This window comes from Poromitra crassiceps, assembly GCF_964638095.1.
Source record: "Poromitra crassiceps genome assembly, chromosome: 3".
Lineage (NCBI taxonomy): Eukaryota > Metazoa > Chordata > Actinopteri > Beryciformes > Melamphaidae > Poromitra > Poromitra crassiceps.
The window spans coordinates 53,139,473-53,166,870 of NC_139625.1; the positions used below are offsets into that span (position 1 = coordinate 53,139,473).

The window sequence follows — 27,398 nt, forward strand, 5'->3', positions numbered from 1 at the left end:
GAAAAGGACAAGCCATTTTTCCAACTCCACTAACAAAGGAGTTGTAAGGAGTTGTACCAGACATTTAGAAATAAATGATTCAATCACATTTCAATGCAGATATTCCATTCGTGTAAAGGCATTTTCCGACAGGTGTTGAAAGGCGGATACATGCAACTAACTCCTCAAATGCACCAGTTGGTGATTGACTATTCATTTGTCCAACTTGCCAGAGAATCTGGGAATGTCTCCCCCATCTGGCCTGAGACGGCAATGACAGGTTGGGTCTAAACCATAGCAACAAACTTGAGGGCTATCAATATGTCATTAATGTGATCATTTTGTTGCTTTCTCTTTTACATAGCCACAATCTCCTAAATCCATTTTAGACTTATAAATCATTCAGGTTTAGTTTTATGAAAAGAATCAATCAAAATATGCTCTAGTGGCCTTGCATCAATGAGGTAGCGTAAAAAGATAGCTGAATATATTTTCAGATTACCTGCTTATGTTTGTTTGCTACAGTGCATGCTAATTTCACATTTGATAGTTTTTTCATTTCTTTTCCAATGTTTCCCTGCGGCCCTACAACAACGGACAAAATATAATAAGACAGTGCAAATACTGTGCACTGTCTTTGAGTAAATCACTTTCTGCTGAACCACAATAAGCATGCAAAGATTCCCTTTTCAATTCTGAAAACCCTCCATGTTTTATTGAAACGATCCAATGTTAGAAGACAGTTTATGGACATCACCTTGAGGTGTCCATTCAAAAACCATGAAAATAAAAATCAATAAACCATTAAAACACTCCAACAAGTAACACCTATAACCGCATACATTGTCAAATAAATTATGTCTGTGCCTCCTCTGCCAATGTCAAATGCACCAATTCTCTATAAATTAAGGCAGAACAGTCATTCGGACTGCCCCCCAAAACTAAAATAACCATCTTTCATGAAACACCAACTGGTCTTCTGAGAAAATTGTAAGCAAGTCAGTAGAAAATACTTCCAAACAAAAAAAGCATGACAGTCAAGACTAAAACAAATTAAATGTCTTTTCACATCTTACCTGCTTTGAGCAAGAATCACCAAATATTGCACAAAGTTAAGAATTGCGACACAAAAAGGATACGAATTATCTTTTTTTTTAAATAGTACTTTTAAGGCCTCAATTTGAAGCTTATAATAGGTACACTCTTGTAAGAGGGGGCAGAAATATGAAATGGGCATTGATGTCAGTGGATAGTAAAGAAATTATTCCAGTTTAAAAATAAACTCCTAAAACGTGTGAGAGCAGATACTGGACCTCAGCAGTCATTTGCTACTTGCAATCACAAATAATGGTTCCTGTCCAATTTGTGATTGGCCAATCTCTCTTAGCTAGATCACAAATTTAGAAGGAAAGACCAAGGCCTATACAGAACAATGTAAAGTGTAAAGAAACTGTTTTCAAGATGTTTTGAGAACTAGAATGAACTAGAAGAATGTTGTCAATCTTATTCTACTTTTCAACCAACTCAAAGTACAAGGCAGCATAATTTGTTGAGTTGATCAGTCTTAAGAAATAGAATTGTGATATGCCTCTGATGGTTTCTAAAATGGTGAAACAAGATGTTTCATTGACTTCATTTGTTAAAACATTAACCCCGCCACACAGACAAAAATCAGAACAATCTGTTGGGCTGAAAAGCACTGTAAGTGTTTAAAGTAAACAGCCTATCCTTATTTTGGGTGTTGAACCAACCAAACACTGCTGATATACAACAATGTATCCAGTTGTGCTTGGGCTAACCTGGATGCTTGCTTCCACTCTCTGAAGAACCAACTACCCATATGCAATCACCCTCCCTCAGCAGTGGGGTATTTCAAGAAGTAATTTACTCGGCCGGATAAAAAAAAAAAAAAAAAAAGTTCTTGACATTAACTTCATGACTGATCATAAACAAGATAACTAGCTGGCGTCTACAGGGCATGCATAAGTACCAACAACCATCTTATATTTGCCAAAATCTTGTCTTCATAATTCTTGGTGACACTTAACTGGCAGTCTATAAAATGCTGCTTCAAGGGACATCAAACTTCCTGTGTGTTTATGTACGGGTATCTCATATCGTGTCTCAAGTGGCATTGGTCCATACAGTCAATCTTCCAGCCATCTAAGCTGATCTCCAATGTGTAACAGCCTCCAGTATATTGACAGCGTGTATAATATGGCCTGATTCTTTCCAGAAAGCACAGGGCATTTCACAATACAGGTGCCCCATTTAACTGTGTAACCTATCAAAACACTGAAAACTACTTGAATCCAGATATGTGGTCAAATATTATGTCTGAAGGTGGATATGGTATCTGTACGGCAGCATTGTTACTACCGTATACTAAAAAACAGAACAAATCTCAACCAAATGCAAATAAAAAATAAACAAACCAAACAAAACTTTCAGCAAAACAAAATAAAATTTAATGGTGTTTATGTTGAAAGTGAAACAATCAAAACAAAAAGAAAATAAAGCAAATAAAGCAAATCTAAAACTGAAATCATTAACAAAGGCCATTCATTTCTCCACAAACTTGAGATAAGCACTCGTTATTCAAACAAGTCTTTAACTTAACAATTATGAATCTATGCCTCGGAAAAGAGAAAAAAAATCAAACTAAAATAAATCAAAGTAACTCAAAAGAAAACTAAGGGGGGGGGGGCTGCAAACTGAGCCCAGAGTGCTGATGCTCTCGGTCAGTGTTAGATATAGCCTTAGTACCTCTTCAAAAAAACTCAAACACGTAAATTTGCCTTCTCAAAATCTGCTCAGATTATTCATCTGGGATATAAAATCAAATCTCTCCATCTTTGGTCCATCATAATTCCCTACTCTTCAACTGGGGGTCGTTTTCAACACGACTCTTTTCTGAGATACAACTTATAAGACACGCCCCCCACATGGATTACCAAAACAAAACACATTTCCCCTCCAGAGCAAAGTCTGCCATGTTTAAAACTCTCATCTTAGTAGGAGGGGAAGCAAACTAGATAGCATCAAAAAGACCCATATTCATAGTAGCCTAAAACAGAGGAGTTAAAAGACTGATATTCATAGTAGCCTAAAACAGATTAGTTCAAAGTGCTTTGCTCCTAGATTGACTCAAGACATAGTGAGTGGCATGGTCGCTCTATCTACTGGATGATCATTTAAGGCATCTATTTCTACATAGGGACCAGAGTCCAGGACAGAGCACTGCTTTTCCAAAAAGAAACAACCACTGCCTCCTTGCGAAATTCTTTCATTCATTCTTTCTGTTCTACACAACACAAAACATGGAGCGAAATGTCTGAGCAGTGTGCAGGGTTTTCCTCCGGTACTCACTCTCCATTTCCAGTGAACTGCTAACAGCCTTTTGCTAAACATGTGCAGGCCTGAATCCTCTCATCTAGTCCCTATAGTGACTCTAATGTACATGCGGCACATAAGGACATTTTAGCTTTACAGGTCATTCATTTTCAAAACGTGAAATTGGTCAGAGTATCTTGGGGTTCATGCCCTCCCCTTCCCCTCCCTAAAAATTAAAACTATATTTAGTGTGCCATGCCCCAAATGAGTATAAAGAGGGGGGTGGAAGGAAAGAGCTAAAGCAGAGGGGGTAGGGGGGCTGTGCCTAGACACTTTCTTGTAGACAACAAAGACGCAGAAGAGTGACCATCTGCTTTGAGTCAGAAATAATACACTAAAAACCAAATTGCTGTGCCAAACTTTGCCAACTTATGGTTGTACTCTCTGTAACGAAAGCCTGGTGGTTGTCTGTCTCTCTCCTGCTCCTGATCGTCCAGCTCTCTCTACTTGTGGCCCTTGCTGGTCTTAAAGGACACTTGCAGCATCTTGTCTCCAAGCCGGTAGCCGTTGAGGCTGGCGATGGCCATGGCCGCCTCCTCGTAGTTTGTCATGGTAACGAAGCCAAAGCCCTTGCACTTGTTGGTGTTGAAGTCTCGGATCACCTTGACGTTAGTGACGGCGCCGAAGGGGCCAAACATCTGCCAGAGGATGCCCTCGTCGGCGTCCTGGCCCAGGTTGTAGATGAAGATACACCAGCCCTGGGTGCCAGAGCCCCCAGGAACGCCCACGCCTCCCATGCCACCCATGTGATCCACACTCATGGGCGAGAACCTGGCAAGGAGAAGAGATAAATTGTGAATAAAAGCACTTAATACACGGGTGGGTTGTTTTACACTGTGATTACTCCGCTCTTGACTATACTGCAGCGTTCTACATAATGCCAGACAATAGGACCGATTTCAAACAAGCTTCCTAGTTACAGCTGGCATAGCAACCAATAAAGCAAAAGTAGTCGTGATTTATTGGTTCCAACAAGGCGAATTATTCCCACAAATCGACCAGACTGCCTGTGTGCTCAAGTCATTTGTAATTGCTGTATCAGAACTGCGCTCACCTGAACCTCTGTGCTTGGTGGTGTAATGGTCCTCCGAAGCGTCGGGACTGGTTGTGGTAGAGCTGAGAGATGAGCTGGGTGTTCTTCACCTGGTTTGGGTTGGCGGCAAATTTCACTGTGATTGGCTCTGAGGCTCCAGGTGGTTTCTGGCCATTCAGGTCTTTGATGGCATCTTCTGCCTCTGCCCGCTTGTCAAACCGGATAAACGCCACTCCACGTGACAGACCTACACAAGAGAGGGCAGCCCGTGACTGAGAGGAACTTCCCTGTTCTGATGCAAGCAGTGTCCGAAAATAAGAAGAAGAGGAAAAAATAAGTGCAAGGAATAATTGTTACTGGCCAAAATATGTAATATGCCGGTAAATGTGTTGCTGCATGGATTTCTACTAACATTAGGCTACATGAACATCCATGCAGCAGACAAACAGAAATGTAAACACAGTTGCCTTGTGTAGCGCCAGCATTACAGCCTGTTTGATACAGATTCTTTGCTTTGATAGGCTCACAGAGAGTGTATGGTGGGAAGCAGGGACAATCAATGTTTGACAACAGGCAAAAATAAAGGTTGTATATATGTGGTACATAAGTCACCCCCAAAAGCCCAAAAGTTGCCAGCCAGTGTGGCAGGTGACGTTCATTGATTTATCCAGAAAATAAACTTTTTACCAGTATTTGGCACTTGGGAGGTGTTAGTTTCAAACTCTGGATACAAGCCTTTAAAAATGCCAAGCACAAAAGCAGACATTTCAAAATAAATACAGCTGATCTCAGGTGGTTGTTCATGTCAAAACAGATGCTGCTACCATTTTTTCAGAATAGGTGATATATCTGTTGGTAAAGAGAATAAAAACAGTAAAAGATCTCTTCATTCTCCTGTCATACCTGTAGCCTGGTCAACAAGCACACGTGAGTTGATGATGCGTCCATAGCGGGCAAACATGTCCTCCACGTCTTTCTGGGTCATGGTCTTGGGCAGGCCGCTGATATACAGGTTGGCATCCTTTATTGTGTCGGAGCTGGGGCGAGCGTACGACACCTGGCGACAGGAGGCGACAAAAGCTTCATTAAACCATTGTCAACACACAAAAACAAGGCAAAAAGCAAACAAAAAACAATTATTTTGTATGAATTAACAATGAGCCTAAAATCACTCAAAATTTTGCTCTCGAGAAGATTTGAAAACCATTTGTTACGCTGAACAGGCAAATAGGTTACGTGTCATGACAATGAAGTTACAATTATCTAAAATGTCAAAATAATAAGTCTTAAGTATTTAAAAGATGCACTCACATATCCTTCTATAATAGTGCAAATACAGAAAACCAGGGTTAAAATTATCTGATTGTTTATCCTATAAGCAAACTCGAATTCAGCTGGTCTAGGTTTGAGTTTGGCCCGATTGAAAATGAGTGCAGTCAGTATACAAGAAAATCATAGCAACAAAAAAATCAAATTGAAGTAAAGTAATCCTTAGGAATGAAAGACTTGATAATTAATCAGATAGAATTCACCAAATAAAATAGATCAAATGAAAACTCAACAGTATACTGTTAGGTAGGGCAGTAAGTGAGCTATCAAAACAGTACCACTTCCTTGGGCTGACATGTACTAGCTAGGTAGTGGACAGCACAGGAGCCACAGGAGAGTTACATGACATGACATCTTTGGGTTGAGAATTGTAGAACACCTTATTGCACGTTACCTTGATAGTTTTAGACTGTAGCCTTAGTCCGTTCAGTGTATTGATAGCTCTGTCTGCATCACTAGGGTTAAGATAGTTAACAAATCCGTACCCTAAACTGTGGCCTAGAGAAAAAAAAGAAAACAATAAAATAAAACAAAAAACGTTGTATAGTTCAAAAAAATCTGCATACTGAACAAATAAATATTTAAACAAAACAAATCTAAACATTGCATGCTACTCGGAACAAACAAAGAAACAAAGAAATTGACTTCAATTAAACAGAATTGGTTCGGTTGGAATAATAAACAAAACAAGTCTATGTGGTGAAAGTGAGAATTTGATTAACCCAATAGGAAAAACAAATTGGGATATCTATCAATTAAAAATTACATAATAAATCAACTAGCAACAACTGTCCTGTATTTATCCTGCCAATATACAAGTGATATGGAAATGACTACTGATAATGCCAAACCTCAGAGGGAACAAGATTCAAATTGAAAGTTATAAAATTGACCCAAAATGAATACCAAAATGAATATTTTCAGAGGTTGTTCCCACCAACTGTATTGTCGCTGTAGGCTGCAATATGAATCCCTTGCCATTCAAAACAAATCCAAACAAATCTTGAGTGCGTCAAGCGACAAGATGGTCTGTCCGTCAATGCTGTTTTCCAGAATGCATTGTGGGATATGGAGTAGCATACCTGCGACTTTGTCTCGAATGAGCTTGGCGGACTCCACCTCTCCGATGCTGCAGAAGAGGCTCCGCAGCTCGTCCTGCGTCATGCTCTGAGGCAGGTAGTTCACGATCAGGTTGGTCTTGGCATCCTTCCCCTCATCCCCTCCCATGTGGTCTTCGTAACCGTTTGACATGTCATACACCTCCTGCAGGTTAGCCAGTTGGGGCAAAAAACAAAATATGGTAAGTACCCCACAACAGGTGTGTACATGTCGGAATTTCTGTTGAGGTCTGAAAAATCGACCTTGGTCTGAAAAAATAAAAGCCGCAATATCGCTCAGCGAAATGTCACCGTTAGTATGCATGATTGCATTGACTGGATATAGACTTGAAAAATATTATTGATGTGCGAATCAATCACACGGGGGGGCGACCCCGGTGTGTAAGGGCCTTACGTCACTTCCTCTGTGTGCCCTAGTGGACAGTCAGTGGTGGCTGAAATGGGATCAGGCTTAAAAAGGGCATTGGTCCTGTGGTCAACCTGACAAGAGGTCCATTCATTCAGGAGAAGGGTTGTGATTGGGTATTCTGGTGGGGTAAGACAGACGGCCTTAGAGGATGAATGAGACTCCTGTATTAAAACCAGTAAACATGGGCAATGCTGGTGGGAGCAGGATTGTGTGTTTGTGTGTGTGTGTGTGTGTGTGTGTGTGTGTGTGTGTGTGTGTGTGTGTGTGTGTGTGCGCGTGCCGTGCGTGCGTGCGCGCGTGCGTTTCCATGCAATGCCTTCCTTGCTTTGGGGAAAGATTACTAAATGATCAGGACCAGCAAAAAAATTATCCAAATTAAGCTCTTAGGCCTGGAAATTTGAAACACCAGAAACTTCTCCATCGCAGCGCATCACAGAAACGTCGAGCAGGACATTCACACCAGAAGCATCTGTTTTGCTCTGCGATGGCTCCGCGCCGGTCACAACTTGTACTGACTTCATGCCTGGCTGAACCGCATCAAAAATCAACAATAGACCAGACGTGGAAACTCTAGCTGCAGGATGCGAGATGGACGGTGTGATTGGTCTCCCGTTAACAAGGACGCCGAAACGAAACTTCCGCCGCGCCGCTTCCGCGATGGAGATGCTTCTGGTGTATCCCCGCCATTACTGTGTACAGTCATAGCATCATTAACAATTCAATTATCACTAGGCTCTGCCTCCTATTTTCAGTGTCAAATGAGAATGAAGGTAAGGTACGGTACGGCGTTCAGCTAATTGTCTTGAATGATGTGGTGAGGTAACAGTAGGGTAGACACTGTAGCCTGCTACAAAATTAGAATTTGGATCAATTGTTTCAGTCTCTGTCGATACACAACACTTACATTTTTTATCTGATGACATACATACTGTATACAGCTGATGAGGCCATATGTAATACTGTAAAATTTGTTATTTAATACTCACTTTCATGTACCTATTGTGTCCTCTCCGAACTGCCATGAAGACACTTCACTGCTCCTGAGGCTGAGTGGGGATAAAACAAAATCAACCAATGAATATGAGATGAGATGAGATAAACTTTATTGTCCCAGAAGGGAAATTTGTCTTGGGCAAAAAGTGCGCATAGCCACATCTGCTGTTACAAAAACACAAGTAAACACAAACAGAACAGACACAGCATTGCACACAGTGGGGAGATGCCAACTGAGACATGAAATTGCACAGCCCTATTGTACAATTTGTTCAAATCATACATACCCGTAGGTAAAAGAATATAAAATCAACAATAAACAAAACCAGCAGAGGGGATAATGGATAAAAGAATAAAAGAGTAAAAGAATAAAAGAATAAAACATTAAAATAAGATTAAATGAAAAGTAAAAGAAATAAAATAAAATAGGAAGGTAAAACATGGGGCTAAGATTACCGTTCCTACTTAAAGTGCCTCCACCTACAAACTATGGGTTACTACAGCCTGGGGGAAGAGCAGGCTGTTTGTTAAGAAGTGCAATCGAGGTGGGGAGGAAGGAGAGCTTGTAGGGGTTTCTCCTGTATCTGCTGGCTCTGAATCTTCTGCCAGAAGGTAACAACTCATATTCAGAAAATAAAATGTGAGAAGGGTCGGTCTTGCCGATCACTTTCATGGCTGTGTTAACCATTTTTAAAATTCTAGATTTAAGCTCGACTGTGAGAGACCCAAACCATGCCGTCATGCCATATCTGATCAGGCTTTCCAGCACAGCATTATAGAATGTTGACATGATTTTGGTGCACACTCCAAAAAGTTTAAGCCTACGTAGGAAGTGCAAACGTTGTGCCAGTTTTGCACGCAGATAATCAACATCTGTATATCATAATACAAACATTGTGGCAGTGAGCAGCACAGAAGTATTCTTGCTTTTTGAAGGATAACATTAAACTAACAAAATGTGTAGTGGTCAACAGACAACTCCATAACTAATAACTGATTGATTTATTTTAGCCGGCATGCTCCACATCTACACCACCAGTCCATCCCCTCGGCCACGCGGCTGTTCAGCTGCCTCAGCCTCTCGTCTTGCCCGCTCTGCTTCTAAAGCCTGTAGTTCTTCCTCAGTATATTCTGGTTCAAATAGATAAAGTTCGGGGTCTTGGTTTGTCCAGTAGTAATCGTCATCATCCTCTCTCACGAAGTCCGCCATGATTAGTAGCTATCGCAGTTGTCCTTTGTTTTGATTACATTCGTTTCCATGGTGCTTTGAGGTGCAGTGTGAGATCAGTACGCCCGGCGGCCATGTTTGTAAAGTAGTGCCGGCTGTCTATTTTCCTTCCAAAAACACCGCTACGTGCATTTTGGATTGATATTTCATTGTGTGGTGAGTCCCCGAAGCACAACATGTATTTCAGCGCCGTGAGATGTGTGTTTTAGCGGATTTTTAACAGCGATACCATTGGCCTCCATTCTATGGCGATAATTACTAACTTTACGACTGTATCTCACTGTATACTGCTTGGACAATGCCGGTAAAGGCAAGGGGTATCTTGGCTATGTGGGGGGGATGTGGCAATTGGCAAATGAGCTAAACTTTAAAAAAAAAGTGGTGTATCCCTTTAGGTTCTGCTGTTAGGTAGTAAGTTACTGTAATTGCAGGATTAGTGCAACAGTTAATTTTCTGATACTCAAGTTGCTGAGATGTGGCGCTTAGTTCTTCTTCTTCTTATTATTATTATTAGTTAGAGCAGTGACACTCAATTTGCGGCCCGGGGACCATCTATGTGGGTGGCCCCCCATCATTTTCTAATTTACAGTGAAAACTAACGTTAAATAAAGTTTGACTGAGCTCCAGCTAAATTGTGAAATATTGCTGCCTGCCAGTCTGTCCAGGCACTTATACTGTATGCACTTAACTAAATTAACCAAAATAATTATCCTGTGTGCACAAAGTACACTGATCGGTCAGTTGGTCAGACATGTTTGGTTCATTTTCTTTTTGGAGAGATCATTGATTTGTTTGGGACAAGGGACAGATTTGAGAATTCAACTGAATTGAAGTGAATGAACAAGCTGAATTTATAACTTTTGTTGTTTTTACTCTGAACTCAGTTTTTGTCAATAACATGTAGTTTGGTTGATTATTTGGACTTGCCTGTATCTTAGGACATTTTTCTTTGGTGAATGGTTTTCATTGTACTTCAAATATATGGTTTATATATATTGAACTTCTGTGTTTGCATTGTCACTCTGATTATTGCTTTAATTACTTATTTTCTGCTTGGTGGTTCAGATTTATGCTGTGTGCGTTCATGGCAGAGTCAGTGTAAAAATCTTAAACGTTAAAATGATCAGACTAAACCCCAAAAACCTACAATCAGCGAAAGAATAATGATATTAATATTATGATTGTTCATTAAAGTTTGATGATTAACACGGTCCTGGCCTCCTGTCATTTTTTTCAAAAGTGCCCCCCGGGCAAAGCACGTTGAATATCCCTGCGTTAGAGGGTGGGAAGGATTGAAGCCATGTCAAAAATAGATACATGTGAATGTGATGCATTGTTTGTAGCTATATGTTGGACAGTAAAATACGTACCGCTATAAAGCTACGTTTAGCTGGCACGCATGTAACGATAAGTCCGCTAAATCAACATGGCATGCCTGATGCGCATTTTCTCTGTCCCGCTCTGTTACTGCTTTATTTCTACAACAACAACAACAACAACAACAACAACAACAACAACAACAAAATGCAGCAAACCCTATTCCATTACAATGCGTTTTCTCACTAAGGCAGCATAATTATGGGGGCCTACTAAGCCTAGCGTTAGTATGCTAGCCTGCTACATTGTTATTCTGCCTCAGGTTATAAACGTTGGCTAATAGTCGTAAACAAATGTCCCAATTACACAAAACGTAATATAGTAACGTTAATCAAACGTTAGTATCTGAGACTGACACATCACTCGCAACATGTAAACATGTTAACCTTAAGAGAAGTGACTGCTTCTTGTCGGGGTAGCTTTGGTGATGCACCGCGCCCCCATTTTGGAGAGCGTCGGATCATTGCAATCCTGCCCACACATCTAAAACCCAGCGGCCTGCTACAGGCCTCCACTAGCGTTAGCTAGATAGCATAGCCGATGCTCTAAGGGCCTCCAAACCAGCATGGCAGACGTTCGGCTTTGACAGCCAACTGATATCGTATTGACGTGACAGCGCATCTAGCAACGTTTTGTGAATGTTGCTGTTCTTACCAGCTTTTTTGGGGGGTTGCTGTTTCTGCTCTTCGTGTATTTTGTTCCTTCTCGGTGGCGACTACGACGTTCAGCGTTCACCTCACAGGCACAGCAAAGTCCTCCCCTCTCGTGATCAAGAAACCAAGGAACTGCTGTGCTATGACGAAAAATACCACGCCCACTGGCTTCTGGGTCCATCGCGCCCATGGTCGCGCCTCTGCAGAAGATGTGCATTGTGCACACATTGCACACGATGCACAGATGCGGTAGATCCATGGGTCCGACGTTTGTGAGATAAGAACTACAAGTCTTGGTTAAAAGGAAGATCAGGGAGGAAAAACTTTGAGATCTCAAAGCAATACAATTCATTATTTGGTTTGAATTCAAGTGATGAAAACAAAAATTAGAATGCAATTATTTTGTCATTTTATTTTACAAAATTGGTTAATAGAGTTGTCTCACAACAAACCTTTTCTTCACTTTGCTGTTCCAAATGGTGTGTAGTAGTTGTAGTTTCATGTTTAAGATGTGCATAACAGTGTAGTGCTGTGCAGTAACTTGAACCTCGCTCCCTGATAGCCTACTTCAAGAGACCCTCTAGTGACAGATGCCCATGGGTTTAGCCCATGGGGTTTAGCCTCCACCTCCCATGCCAGAGGATCTGAATTCGGTTCCCAGCTGCGGGGGACTACACAACGCGGTTAGGCTACACATAGTGCAATTGAGGCCCATCTCAATCAGCTGTCATGACATGATGGGGCTTTTGAGAGGCCACAAGGGAATATACAGCTCGGGAACAAGGAATTGATTGTAGATTGAATTAACTTTATTAATCCCCAAGTGCGAAATTGGGTTGGTCATGTGCACACAGCAAAAACAGATATTCAATCACAGACATAAAAATAAAAAATAAAAAAATGCATCCAAAAGACAGATCACACAGGTGTCATAAAAACACATAAGATAGACAGTAGTATATTCCCAAGAAAACATAAATAAGTAAGGGTTAATGCCCGACGAGGTGTACATTATCACTTTTTAAGGGACGACGCGGAGGCGTGAACCGTCCGAGGCGAAGCCGAGGATGGTTTGCCTCCGCGAAGTCCCTTAAAAAGTGATAATGTACACCTCGAAGGGCATTAACCCGCTTATACCATGGTCACTTGCCAACAAAACAATAAGACCAGTCATTTATATTTCCATGTGTAATAAATAAAGCAATCTAAATGGCTAAATGTCTGTTATTCATACTGTAAATCAGTCTTCCACGAAATAAAATAGTCCCTCCCACCTGCACCAATCTCCGTTTTAAAGCCGACTCAAACGTTAACTTCATCACAGGAATGCAGGTTTAACGATGTTTTGCGTTCTACATTAAATGAAGACATTACCGTTTGGCTGCTTGCTTTATTTTGTATGATAGATACGTATTGGCCAAGTATATTAACATTTAAGAGCGAAGAGTTTCAGGAAGTGAAAAGTGCAGCGGGGGCTCGCACTGCATGCATGCCTCTCTCTCTCTCTCTCTCTCTCTCTCTCTCTCTCTCTCTCTCTCTCTCTCTCTCTCTCTCTCTCTCTCTCTCTCTCTCTCTCTCTCTCTCTCTCTCTCTCTCTCTCTCTCTCTCTCTCTCTCTAAGGGCTCGCCCCCGCTCGTGCACGAGCCGAGGGAAATATCCTCTTTGTCGCCGAGAAGAGCCTGGTGACGCGAGGTTAAAAATCTCCGAAACGAAAATCAAAATTGTAAATAAGAGTTATTTTTGATAAACTGAGCACACAGGGGTGATTTAAATACTTACTTTGACCGAGTCAATTTTTTTCTCAACATCCAAAATTGTCATATTAACCCTTAACGGGGGTATAGAGCTCAAACTGCTCTCCTGATAACACTGATGAAACTATGGCGCATTGATATGAACGGTGAACAGACCATTTAGCTAGGTGTCCATTATCACTGTACAATATCACTTTTTAATGGACACCTTGCAGCCAATCAGAATCGAGTATTCACCCAGACCATGGTATAAACATACATATTTACCAACTATGACCCCACTATCATAATAATAAAAGGTGCACACCAGTGCACACATCCTGTGTAGGGTGTGCTGTGCATGGTTTACACCACTAACTGGCCTACAGTGCCTCTAGTGTCTGTCCAGTATGTGATACTCCAGTAAGGGCTGGTCTGTCATCAACTGGGCCACCGTCACAAATACAAACACCTGCATGAAAAGCAGAAAGAGAGAAAGAAAAGAAGAATTCTGGTTAATGAATGAATGAATGAATTCCAAATATTGAGTACCAAAGCACGAGAGTGTGCAATTAATCTAACTGCAGATGCAGTACTGATTTGTGAGAAGCATACTGCAGTGGTTCTGAAAATGTTGAAAATTAATTGTTGAGTGTGTGTAGATGGCTTTCCAAGCTTTGTCTGAGGGGAGGTTCACAGTCTCAGTCAGACTTTGAAAACCCCTGTAGGGACCTTCACATTATGAAAAAACGTTGTCTGATCATCAGGTGCATCATGTAATGGTAGCCAGTAGTGCTGTGCAGGGAGTAAACCTCACTCCCCAAGACCTCAAGAGACCCATGGTTTTTAGCCTCTTCACTAGAGCGTCCGCCTCCCATGCCAGAGGTTCAGAGTTTGATTCCCAGCTGCGGGGGAATGCACAACGTGGGTTGCATGCAGTGGATACAGAGTAAAATATCCCACAAGCAGTGTGTCCCACCTCTACCAACATGACCGGCAGAGAGGACCAGATGATGAGACTCAACACAAACAGTATGGCTTCCTCTAGCTTCACCTGGCAGCCCTGCAAGAGAGAGAGATAGAGGTTGAAAAGGCTAGAGAGGAAGAAGAGTCCAGTATCATTTTAAAACTAAATATCTATACGACAAATATTAAGGACTAAATATTGAGGCAATATCATTTTAATAGTTTAAAAACTTGGTGCATCCTGAGTTTGATTTCTATAATCCGTTTCAGTAAATACACTTATTCCATATAAATACAAGTCCCAAGTCACCAGAACCCAAGTCAAGTCTCAAGTATTCTCTTCATGCATCAAGTCAAGTCTCAAGCAAATTAAACTGTCTACCTGTGGGTACAGCTGCCACGGCTGGTCCAGGGTTCCGTTGCAGGAGCGGAAGGTGGAGTTGCAGCAGCTGTGAGGAACTCCGAGTCCTCTGGTGTGGTTAAACCAGGGTGTTTCCAGCCAGTCTGTGTAGTTACGGATACCACAGCACTGCAACTAGCAGGGACCAAAGTGCAAAACACTAAATCAATACAGTACAATAAAACATCTCTCGAAGAGTGAAAACAAATCATATCAGAACTTCAACAATAATTCTTTAGATATTGTTGATTCAGCTCACATGTCTCATTGAGATGGAAGTTGTGCGTGTGTGTGTGTGTGTGTGTGTGTGTGTGTGTGTGTGTGTGTGTGTGTGTGTGTGTATGTGTGTGTGTGTGTGTGTGTGTGTGTGTGTGTGTGTGTGTGTGTGTGTATGTGTGTGTGTGTGTGTGTGTGTGTGTGTGTGTGTGTGTGTGTGTGTGCGCGCGCATGTGTTTGTACTTTTACACACAATGGGTATGTGGGTTCAGCTTGAATGAGGTGCTCTGCAAAAGACTCCTGCAAACCTATCAGTCTTCAATATGGGGCACACTTGGGCCAAGGCCAAGGCAAAAATCGGTACCACCTGAGGTGACCGCACGATTTTGTTATTTTTGTCTTCCTACATGTCTCTAGTTTATATTTTGGTATGATAACCCTGCCGATTTGGTAGCTTATTGATAATTATCACTCTGTAAACAAACCTACCCCAATATAAATGACAAAACCCTGATTTCTGTGTATTAGTCCAGATGATATGTGAAAATGATGTTCCCTTTTTTGTAAAAGCATGAAACTTGGTACGATTATAGTTTGGGGCCCTGTACATTTTCAGAAATTGAGCCATCGCAAAAATGCCTTGTGGCGGCCATTTTAATTCTGCCATAAGCAAATTATGTAGTTTGCATCATATCTCCTGAACCACACATGCTAACACTGAAAAGGAGATGTCTATCCCAATGTTTTCATGGTCAAGGATTACAATGATACCATATAGAACATCATAAACTGTTAAAGTGACTAATCAATGGTGAATTCGATGACGTTGTGAGAAGGAAATGACAGTATCTGATAACCGATGCTATAACTTCAAAGCCATGACCATTCTCTGGCTAAGATGTTTTGATGAGTGATTTGACTTATATAGACCTTTTGTTAAAATAGCGCCCAGGTCCCTCTTAAAGATCCTGGGATTTTCTTTGCCAGATGGCCAAATCCAAGATGGCCACTGGCGCCATGTTGAAAAATTGAAGCACATAGAATAATGTATGAAGACACTTTTCGGTGTAAGTCAACCATGGGGAATCTGATTCTGACATCAGTTTGACATTATGGCATCATTTTGACCCAGAATTCCAAGATGGCTGCCATCCAGTATTGTGGAAATGTAACTTTTGAATGGGAAGGTATACTGTGCGTTTGGGGTTTACCACAAGGAAGGAGATTAACAATGGTGGATGTTTTGGGAGTCATTTCAGAATTATGTTAACTGAAAAGATGTTAATGTCAACCCCCATTTTACCTTGGTACTGCTATACCAACTACCCCCAGGATTTCTTGCAGTAAAATATTTAATGAATGTATGACAAGATAACTAAAATAAGCTATTTTTATTAGCTGTAACTTAAATAATTGAATAATGACCACTTAAAACATGGCATAGGATCAGATTGAATTCTGCCTCGCTATAGATTCTGAATGATTATCTATCATTAGATAGATCATCTTTAGCCAAGTATGCTGTGTCATACCGGTCGATCACACAGATGATATGTCAACATCACCATGGCTGCAAGGATAATGGATGACACCTTGTGGACATAGTCCGACCACTTGTATGGGGTGCCATCTTGTGTCTGCCGATCTCTTGCAGATGGAGTTGCCATCCTCTAGATCATGCCCATGTCAACGAGAGTGATGTAGGGTTCTTGCAGCCCTACAGATTGCAGATAGAGCTTCTAGATGAGCCACACATTCATCAAAAACACAATGTTCCAGCAACTCGTGGAGGTTTACAAGTTGACCACAACCAGGTCAATCACTGCCTTGGAGCGCTCCACTCCATCTCAGCAGCTCCTACCTTGAGTTCCTCACCAGGTAGTAAAAGGCTCTGTTTACCTTTACAACTATCCACCAAAAGTATCAAGCAGGCCTGCTTTATTGCACAATCCAGATCCAACCGTTTTCAGCATGTAGCAACGAGCTAGCATTGTTGATGTTGTTGTTTCACAGTGGCACAGGCATTTGAGATAGACATTCGACACGGAGGGAGTGAAAACGAAATCCATAAATGGTCGCCACCAGTCAGTCAGAGCGGGTTGGAGCATGCATGCAGGGAGGAGGGTGGAAGATGATTGTCATGCTGCAGACGCAAAGTGCCGCTGTGTGTAAATTCAGCTTGAGCAGGACCCTAGCCATTCACACCAGACGCACTGCTTTGCTCCGCGCCGGTGACAACTTGTACTGACTTCCTATCTGGCTTCACACAATCACTCGCGGGTCTCACACAAAAATAGATCAGACGCAGAAACAATCTCTGCATGGGGCGAGCCGGCCGCATCACGGCTGGTCTGACTGAACGGTCTAATGTGCTAACAAGTGCGCCAAAATGAAACTGGCTGCGCTTCCAGATGCTTCGTCACTTCAGAGTCTGGTGTGTTTGCACCTTTTCGCATCCATTTTGAGCCATGCCTGCATGCATGAGTTCAACTCCTTCCCATTTGACCTGGCCTCACCAACCCTCCGCACCCTATAGTCTGCCTGCCTCTGATGAACTCATTGCAGACTTAAAATCAGCCCATGTTGCAGGAGAGGAGAAGGTGACCAAATTCTTGCAAGACCCGGGGGCCCTATCTTCGCAAAAGCGGTAATTTAGTGTTTGCGCCAGAGATGGGGACTTGAGACTTGGTGACTTGGACTTGAGTCGACTTGAGTCCCTGTTTCAATCACTTGCGACTTGACTTGACAAAAACTGAATGACTTGAGACTTGACTTGGACTTGGAAGTTAAAGCCTCGGGACTTGACTTGACTTGAGACGTAATGACTTGGATGACTTGTTTGTGTTCATCAGTTTAAATATTAAATATTAACTTGTTCAACGTGTTCAAGTGTCTGTGTAAAGTTATCCGGTATGCAAGTTCCCATGATAACCCATTCTCATTCAAATATCTTGAGGTGAGAGGTCAAGGGACGTCTTTGAAAATGGCAATGCAATTTTTTTTCCCTCGCCAAAATTTAGCCTATAACTAACTAAGTTTCTTTTCTTTCTTTCTTTCTTTCTTTCTTTCTTTCTTTCTTTCTTTCTTTCTTTCTTTCTTTCTTTCTTTCTCTCTTTCTTTCTTTCTTTCTTTCTTACACTTTCATGGACAGCATGAAGGAAGCAGAGCTAACAGACTTACCCTTGTTGTAAAATGCAGTCAGTGACCCATACAGTGTTCACTGTGGGGAAGTTGTCAGTCAGCAAGTTAATGAATTGTGAATTGTAAACTAATAAATTAAATGTGTTGACATCAGACGATATGAGGATCTGATTCTTATCTCTGATCACAAGATCCTATTGTTAGAGAAAGCACCCGGTGGCTCAGTGCTTTACACTGTTGCCACTGTTGCCTCACAGCAAGAATGTCCCGGGTTCGAACCCCGCTCCGTCCCAGGTCCTTCCTGTGTGGAGTTTGCATGTTCTACCCATGTTTGTGTGGGTTTTCTCCGGGTGCTCCGGTTTCCTCCCACCATCAAAGACATGTATGTTAGGGTTCATACTCCTGCGGTGCCCCTGACCAAGGCAACGGCAAAAGAACTGGAGTTGGTCCCCGGGCGCTGCACTGCGGCTGCCCACTGCTCCTAGTTCTAAGTAGAGGATCTGTCAAATGCAGAGGATGAATTTCTCCATGGGGATAAATAAAGGATAACTTAACTTAAGCACCAACATACTAATACTAATAATACTAATTATTATTTTTGCATATAGCCAGCATGAAGGAGTTCATACAGTATCTAATCTCACAGTCAGGGTGAAGTAGGCTAGTAGTAGTTTCAGATTCCATTTAGATTCCATATTTAGATTTCCATATTTACCGTACCCCCCTCCATATTTGTACTTTTTGATTACATTTAGATAACATTTCTATGGTGCAATTACTTTTGAGTTACATCTTCACCCATAATATTTTCATCTCTTAGCATTTAATTTTATTCTCATCTGAACTTCCATGGCAAATTTGTTCAACTTGAAAAACAAACTTCCTGTGGTGTAAAGTTCACAGCCCGTGACATTGTCAGCAGCAGGGGCGGTTCTAGGCCGTTTTTGGGTGGGCTTTAGCCCACCCAAAAATAGTCTCAGCCCACCCAAAAAAATAGAGGCAAAAAAACTTTTTTTTTTTTTTTTAAATCCCTCTCCAAATCCATGGTGGTCATTAGTAGCAGTTTCTGACTACACTCAATGCGCTGTGTGCATGTTTCCCCCCCCCCTCTATGTTCTTAGGGTGGGCTGAGACAAAAATTTAGGGGGGTTCAGCCCACCCGAAAAGTTTCTAGAACCGCGGCTGCGCAGGCGCTCCCTCCTCCATCTATCTGCCTAATCCCACATCACTTCACACAGGTCACACACACAGTACAGCAGCGAAGTGGTCCTCCACAGTCCACACAATCGTTCTCCCCACTCATGATCAATGAAACTGAGGTGAGCATTGAGCAGTCAGAGTCGTTAGTAGTTACTTAATTAGCGCATATTGATATGCAAATTAGCACGTAACGTTGTCGTAGGCTAAACAAAAGAACTTGTCGCTGTGCCTGCCAGACAAACAGGTGGACTGGAGGAAGGTAGGTAGGCTACCATGGCACCAGCCAGCCATGTCATGCTAGCTCGCAGTAAGCGGGTGTAAATGGATGTGATGTTTTTTGAGAAACATATGGGCATAAGTGACAAACATTTTCAAACGGGTCCCTTGTTATCTGAATGAAATTAAGCCCTTCAGAATCGGAAGTGGCTGCTTTACACAGCCTGTCTGATGTGATGATGACGATAGCTTAACATGCGTGCATGGCATCACTTATGTCTTGCTGTGATGTTAGTTCAGTATCTCAATAAAAGTTCTTACAGGCTTGTTATTTCCCTCTAAGGCAGGGATGTCAGAGATACGGCCCGCGGGCCGGATCCGGCCCACGGGCAGGTTTCATCCGGCCCGCGAGATGTTTTGGAATATTAAAAAATATATATATATATATTATTATTATTATTAAATTCGCACCCCATTATCATGAACTACGTGTGGCTAATAAGCAAGCTAAGAGTTCATTCATAAGTTAATTAACCTGCACTACAAGGAAGTATGTCAGTAGGTCATCAGGTGTAAACAAAGCCGCCATGATGCCATGCTGGAATTGAATCGCGCATTCAGCTACCTACCAAAAACCAAAAGAATCAACAAGATCAGGCGCGGACTGCATAATCGGGCACGTCGGGCAAATGCCTGGTGGCCTGGCCTGGCCTGGCCTGCAAAAAAAAAAAAAAAAAAAATTGTGCCCGCAGTCAGGCCACTCACTGAACAGCAGGCCAGGCGCCGCCTACTGGTTTACTAGTGGTTTTATTACTTTATTCAGGATTAAAGTGGGTGCATCTCATTGTAAAATTGGACTTGGCCCAAATTGGGCTTCAAATGGCCCAAATCGGGCTTCAAACGGCCCAAATCTGGCTTCAAACGGCCCAAATTGAGCTTTAAACGGCCCAAATTTTTCTGACGCCGGCACGCGCGTCGCCCCGTATCGGCCTGGCCTGCTTGGTATCTAATGCCCAGCCTGAATTATGATCCCAGTCCGCCCCTGAACAAGATGCTGTCGAAAAAGAGAAAGGTTGACACGGAATGCAGGCAGTTTCAAGAGAAATGGAAAGAGCAGTATTTCTTTTGTGAAGTAAATGGGTAAATGAGTCGAATTGATTTTAGTAAAAAAAAAATCCGGCCCCCATGAGGTCTCAGTTGAACAAATCCGGCCCTCTACCTAATATGAGTTTGACACCCCTGCTCTAAGGGAGTGCAAGGCAGATATTTAAACAGCCTTGTTTGTGTACAGTACCAGTGGCATGGGAGTAATAAAAAGGGATTAAGGACCAGGACCCCTGGTGGTCAGTAAGATGGGCTGGTTGAGCCAATGTTAAAATTATCTTTATTTATTATTTATTTTTGCTTTAAAACTATTTTTTAATTTTCTGCTTAAAGTTCATGAAAAAAGTGGCATTCTTGTTTTTTCACACAATAATTTCATAATACCATTTGTAATGCCACCGTTGTAGTGCTGTTGTTAAAAATTAAAGTACATTTTCTCAGATTTATTGGTGTCTTTCTAGTCACACAATTTAATAGTCAGTGTTTCCCATACACTGATCTATTTGTGGTGGTACACCCTACATAGATTTTGACCCCCACAAATACTGCCACATATTAATTTCAACTAGTTGACTGCAAACTCCTGCTTTAGTGCTTACAGTATATTATTATCTTGTCGGAATATTATTCCAGCCAATAAGTTAGGAAGTTCCCTTTTGATTTAATTTTACTTTTGTTTTGCCTACAAAGCAAAATGTTACTTTACTTGAAACTCCCCTGAAGTGATTTTGGTATTATTTATGCAAGCATAATTCTACCATATAGTAACCTGTATGCAGAATATATATAGTATATATAGGGAAACAATTATTTTTTCATTGCTGTAAAACCACAGAACGGTAAAGAAGATATTGATGTGTGTAGTTCTTCATAGATCGATCTAGTCTCTTCATTTTGATCTCAAAGTGCGCCAGTTTGATCCATTTTTACTTGAAACTGTACAAAATTTTCTTCCGGGGGGGCATGCCCCCGGACCCCCCTAGGGGTTCAGTGGTCCATGACCTTTGGGTGGGCTGAGCCCACCCAAAGCTCTGATGCTAAAACCGCCCCTGGTCAGCAGGTTCGGTGGAGTCGCCCTTTGGACTTCCTTCTCCATCTTCATATCACATGCTTTATGGTTCAAACGTTCACATCTTTATTATCCCGGACCCCGAGGAGCAATTTGTTGTACAGCCAGCAGTAACCATATAATCATCAGACAAAGCCAAATACTGAGGTAACACTTTACAGGTTAGCATGACGGTTGTTACCAATGGATGCATTCGGTCTGGTCTTCTAGTTTCATGATGCTATCAGTATCGTCACTATAGCTTTATAAATGAGTCTGCTACAGCCTCTGAAAGATAGTCATGTTGGCCACTGGAAGTGTCTTGCAAAAAGGGCACAGTCAGAGGTTAAAAAGGCAGCAGTTTTGGCACCACCTGGGGGTCTATCTGTGCACGTCCCTGTGTGAGTGCAAGCTGGAAATGGCATCGTCATGATTGGATGACTCACTCATGCTCCTCCTTACGGCATTGTCATGATTGGATGACTGGCTGTCAGTCACACTCCTCTCACTGGATTTTTTTCCCATGGAGAAGGCACTTACATTAGTAGTTATTTAAGCATACAGTTATTTGACTTCTGTTTGGTTTGATTTCATTTATTTAATTATAATATAAATTATAAAACGGCTCTCTCAAATCAAGCAATCTGATTGGTTCACAGCCATTGTATAATTCCAGTAACCGAGTCCATATTGGTTGCCATGGCAACTCTCTTACTAAAAGCCTTTGCTTACCTCAAAAAAAACAAATGGCGGAGACAGCTGTCAGATCCTTGTGAATCGATCTTCGCTTATAACTTTACTAATACTTCGCAGAAAATTATGTTTTGTACAAGAATAGATGCGGGCTAATGTCTTCTTTGCAAAAAAAAGGCTGTTAACCCCGCATTTAACCCCGCATTTAACCCCGTAACGTTAGTTGGTGTCGGGCTTTGCAGAAAGCACTCAGCTTCTCAGCAAGCGCTGAGAATGCAGTGCTGCGCTCGAGCTGCCTGTCGGGGTTTCCAGAAAGCTCTCAGCTTCTCAGCAAGCGCCAGGATTGGCCAATGTCAACTTCAGTCTCCAGAACGATCCAATCAAATCACCCGCACGTCTATCTTCTTGCTAGAGGTCCTGCCTTTACAGTAGTGTTTCAACTGACTCTATCAGAATGCCATGTCAGTCGGACTTATAGTATTATTATTATATTTATATTATCATACTTGGAAACCGTTTTATAAAAGCAATATAGCACTCGAGCAGCGTGTGTTGTGGCATATATCCCGCTGATCAGCGGGATATATTCGCCACAACACACTTGCTCTCATGCTATATTGCTTAATTAATTCATTTGTCATACTTTTTGAACAGGTTAGATAAATTGGTCAATAATATCACTACAGTATTAGACAGACAGACTAATACTGTACTGTGTCTTTTGTCTTTATAAAGCAAGGTAAGACTAGTATCTTGGGAGGGGGGGAAGTGACTTGAGACTTGGGACTTGACTTGCCTTAACTAAGGACTCGACTTGACTTGACTTGATATAACCTGTGACTTGACTTGACTTGCAAAAAACAAAATGACTTGGGACTTGCTTGAGACTTGGACCAAATGACTTGGGACTTACTTGAAACTTGGACCAAAGTGACTTGGTCCCATGTCTGGTTTGCGCTCTTTAACGCTTTAATTTTACTGGACATAGGCGTGCCACATGCCACACCAGGCGTTTCTGCGCAGAATACGGGGCAGCACCTCTTACGCGCAAAAAAAAAAAGCACCTCTTACGTGCTAAATACCCCGCTGCGCTTGAGCACACCATAATCTCTGTGCTGCGCAGCGTAAGAGTAAAATTCCTTTTGGATATGTCATTACACACACGGACGTGCCACGCCAGGACATCAAATTCTGCTGCTAAAATTGGGTATTAGCAGATAATTCAGTGAGGCAATCAACTATAACTCACTGAGAAACTTATCACATCGCAAGGGAAATTAATTGAGAAAACTTGTTGGACAATGGACATAGGCTATTCACCTTCACCTATCCCATACTCTCGCTGGCCAGCCTCCCCTCCCTAGCGGGAGAGGAGTCTGGCGCCGCAGGTCTCCATAGTGGGATTGCGATGGGCAGCGCTTAGCGGCAGTGCCCTTGGAAAATAGTTTACAACAATCCAACTTGCCCTTTTCAGCGTGTAGCAACGAGCTAGCGTGTAGGTTTCTGCCGTTAGCTTGCTAGCTAGTTAGCGTTGTTGTTTTCACTGAGGCGGCAGGGCACTATTTACAGCGACACACACGGCGGAGGGAGTGGAAGCTGCTCTGATTGACGTGGTCGGAGCCAATGACAGAATTTGTAATAAGCCGGGAGCGGACATCCGGCAGCCACTGAAACAGTCGCTCCAATGGGGAGCAGCTGTAGAGCAGGGGAGGGCTTCTCCCAGTTGCCTGTTTCCGTGGCGCCAGACTCCTCTCCCGGTAGGGAGGGGAGGCTGTCCAGCGAGACTAACTAAATTATGAAATTACCCTCAAAACACAATAATTGTCATTACTAAACCATGTTTGGTAGGCATGTATTTGCAATTAAAATAGCTATAATTCACCATTGTTAATCTCCTTCCTTACTCTAAAAATGGTAAACCCCAAACACCACATACGTATATGTTGCCATTCACAAGTTAAGTTTTCATGCTACTGGATGGCAGCCATCTTGGAATTCTGGGTCAAAATGATGTCAGAATGTTAAACCGGTGTCAGAATCAGATTCTTTGTGGTTGGCTTACACCAAAAAGTGTCTTCATACATTATTCTAGGTGCTCTAGTTCAAAAGTAAATTTTTCAAGATTGCACCAGTGGCCATCTTGGATTTGGCCATCTGGCAGAAAGTCCCAGGATGTTTGGGAGGGACCTGGGGGCTATTTTAACAAAAGGCCCATAGAAGTCAAATTACTCATCAAAAAATCTTAGCCAGAGAGTGGTCATGGAATTGAGGTTATAGCATCAGTTATCAGAAACTATGATTTCCTTATCACGTCATTAAATTTACCATTGATTAGTTACTTTAACAGTTTATGATGTTCTATATGGTATCATTGTAATCCTTGACCATGAAAACATAAGGATAGACATCACCTTTTCTGTGTTATCATGTGTGGTTCAGGAGATATGATGCAAACTACATAATTAGCTTATGGCGGAATTAAAATGGCCACCACGAGGCATTTTTGTGATGGCTTAATTTCTGAAGATTTATGGGGCCCCAAACTATATGCATACCAAGTTTCATGCTTTTATGAAAAAGTTAACATGATTTTCACATATCATCTGGACTAATACACAGAAATCAGGGTTTTGTCATTTATATGGGAGTAGTTTTTACAGAGTGATAATTATCAATAAGCTACCAGATTGGCAGGGTTATCATACCAAAATATAAACTAGAGACATGTAGGAAGACAGAAATAAAAAAAATTGCGCGGTCCCCTTAGGTGGTACCGATTTCACCATTGGCCCATGGACTAATTGCATTGTATCCTTCTCAAAACACCACTGAATTCACCAAAACACCACTGAATTCACCATTAACTATTCATGTGAACAGTTTATGATGTTGTATATGGTGTCATTGTAATCCTTGCCCATGAAAACATAGGGGTAGACATCACATTTTCTGTGGTATCATGTGTGGTTTAGGAGATATGATGAAATCAGGGTCTTGTCATTTATATTGGGGTAGGTTTGTTTACAGAGTGATAACTATCCTTAAGCTACCAAATCGGAAGGGTTATCATACCAAAATATAAACTAGAGACATGTAGGAAGACAAAAATAACAAAATCGTGCGGTCACCTCAGGTGGTACCGATATGTCAAAATTTCAGCCTTGGCCCATGGACTATGACACACACACACACACACACACACACACACACACACACACACACACACCTCTTCCTGTGTGGCATCCACAGCAGTTGAGTCGGCATCCTGGCTGCTGCCTGTGTATCTCTGGAAGACTCCCCTGAAGGGCGCCATCTCTGAATCCAGCTAAACAGAGCGGGAATCAAATAAACGTTTTCCAATTTTCCCAAATGATCTGGAAATTCAAAATTATAAAATTATCATTATCCTGCATCATGGTAACCTGATGCTGCCAGATGATCTGCTGGTGCTCTCACGAGATCTCGCGAGATTATCCAGCTGTCTTGGTTACTATCATGGAGGTTTGGATGATACCTTCATACCTTTCCAGAGTGGAAATAGGCCAGTGCTGACGCTGTGCTCTCCAGACAAAGTACCACAACCAGCAGATACACAAACTGTTGAAGAAAACACTTGATTATATACAAACACTGAGGCTCACACAGGTGCCTGCATTCATAATGCAACACACACACACACACATGCATATGTGCATGCACACACACTCACGTGCACACACATGCACGCGCGCGCACACACACACACACACACACACACACACACACACACACACACACACACACACACACACACACACACACAGCCTTACCAGTCCCTGTAGACAGACGGACTTCCTGTTTGACACCCAGCAGCCAAGGCCTCCAGCGACCAATAGGAAGGCAGCGCTGGTGAGAGCAGGGACTGCTGGCAGGACGATGTAGGTGTGAGAGAAGAACAAGCTGCTCTGTCTGAAGCTCAGCAGGAGGTAGACTCCGCTCAGGCCCACCATCAGGCCTGCCAGCTGGGAAAAGAAACATGGTAACAATTGCAAAATTAACATGAAGCTCATGTCTATAATGCATTACGAGCACATTCATAAGACATTATAATGCATTTATAAGGCTTTATAAATGTTTCTAATCATGCATGGCAACTTATAACAAGGTTTATAAGTGCTGGACATAATGTATTATAATAAACATCAATAATACGCAGCATGACTGTGAGCTTTAAGTGACAGCACTATAAGGTTATTAGCAGCGTATGATACTTTAACACAGTTATGAGGATTTATGAGCAATGTTTGCTGGCTGCAAGTAAAGTAAAGTGTAAAACAAAAAAGATTATTTATTTTTTTAAACACTTGTCACTTTGTCATGGAGATCTAAAGCATTATGAATGCTGAACTTATAATTGATTATGTCCCCTACTTTTATAATACTTATATAATATAAACCTTGTTATAAGTTGTCATGCACATTTATAAAGACTAGGAATAGGGTGGAGATTCTGGAGATGATGCACCATGGCTGCAGTTATGGAAATCGCCCGCTCTGCGGGCTCCCAAAATTGTGACTGACAGACACCGCCTACCCACCTAGGCACCATCGTGCAACTGTGCGCCATCGGCTCATACTACATCACAGTTGCTCGACTGCTTGAGTGACAACACAGTTGGGGAAATCAGTTGCTCGAGTGACGAGTGCGTTTACATGCACACCAATAACCTGATAACTGTGAGTAATCAGTTTATGGCAATAATCAGATTTCTGCGTTTACATGCACTTTAATAATCCGACAATAGGAAAAACCCGGGTTTACATGATTCAGTCAATTAGTCGGATTTCTCTCCAGAAGGCGGCGGTAATTCAACTTTTTACATGCAACTTGTACATGCGCAGATGTATAAACCCAGAAGAAACCTGGTACGCTGTATACATGCACTCAAAAGACAGGTTATTGGCCAAAAACCTAGGTATGTTTATCGGTTTATTCATAACCCGATAACGGCCATAAACGGATAAAGCTTATCAGTTTATGCTGTTTACATGACCATTTGAATAATCAGGTAACTCCAGAAATCCGCTAATAAACTGTTTATTGCTGCATGTAAACACACTCATTGATGACATCACTGATGACATCACAATTGCTCAAGTGACATCACTGATGACATCACTGATGACATC

The 27,398-nt window shown here is 41.9% G+C and overlaps 2 protein-coding genes across 4 annotated transcripts in view; both read right to left on the minus strand.

Annotated features, from left to right (window-relative positions):
- Nucleotides 1-678: 678 nt before the first annotated feature.
- elavl1a (ELAV like RNA binding protein 1a) lies at nt 679-7,006 on the minus strand. 3 transcript variants are annotated; one of them, XM_083633929.1, is made up of 6 exons: nt 6,817-7,006; nt 6,129-6,232; nt 5,309-5,462; nt 5,093-5,140; nt 4,427-4,652; nt 679-4,143 (listed from the first exon to the last, which is right to left on the minus strand). In XM_083633929.1, exons 1-6 carry the CDS (start codon nt 6,983-6,985, stop codon nt 3,816-3,818), a joined length of 1,029 nt encoding a protein of 342 aa, XP_083490055.1. In that variant the 5' UTR covers nt 6,986-7,006; the 3' UTR covers nt 679-3,815. The 3 variants fall into 3 exon arrangements, with proteins under 3 accessions (XP_083490055.1, XP_083490056.1, XP_083490054.1); XM_083633930.1 differs by lacking the exon at nt 5,093-5,140; XM_083633928.1 differs by lacking the exon at nt 5,093-5,140 and having other exon boundaries at nt 4,427-4,697; nt 6,817-6,988.
- A 5,335-nt stretch (nt 7,007-12,341) lies between these two features.
- Nucleotides 12,342-27,398, minus strand: part of tspan37 (tetraspanin 37) — a 16,606-nt gene continuing 1,549 nt past the window's right edge. The window contains exons 2-7 of the mRNA XM_083633657.1: nt 26,039-26,230; nt 25,752-25,826; nt 25,456-25,554; nt 14,594-14,746; nt 14,225-14,308; nt 12,342-13,717 (exon numbers count right to left, since the gene is read on the minus strand). Of these exons, the coding sequence (XP_083489783.1) occupies nt 13,640-13,717; nt 14,225-14,308; nt 14,594-14,746; nt 25,456-25,554; nt 25,752-25,826; nt 26,039-26,230 (681 nt within the window). The 3' untranslated portion in view covers nt 12,342-13,639. The remainder of the gene's footprint in view (nt 13,718-14,224; nt 14,309-14,593; nt 14,747-25,455; nt 25,555-25,751; nt 25,827-26,038; nt 26,231-27,398) is intronic.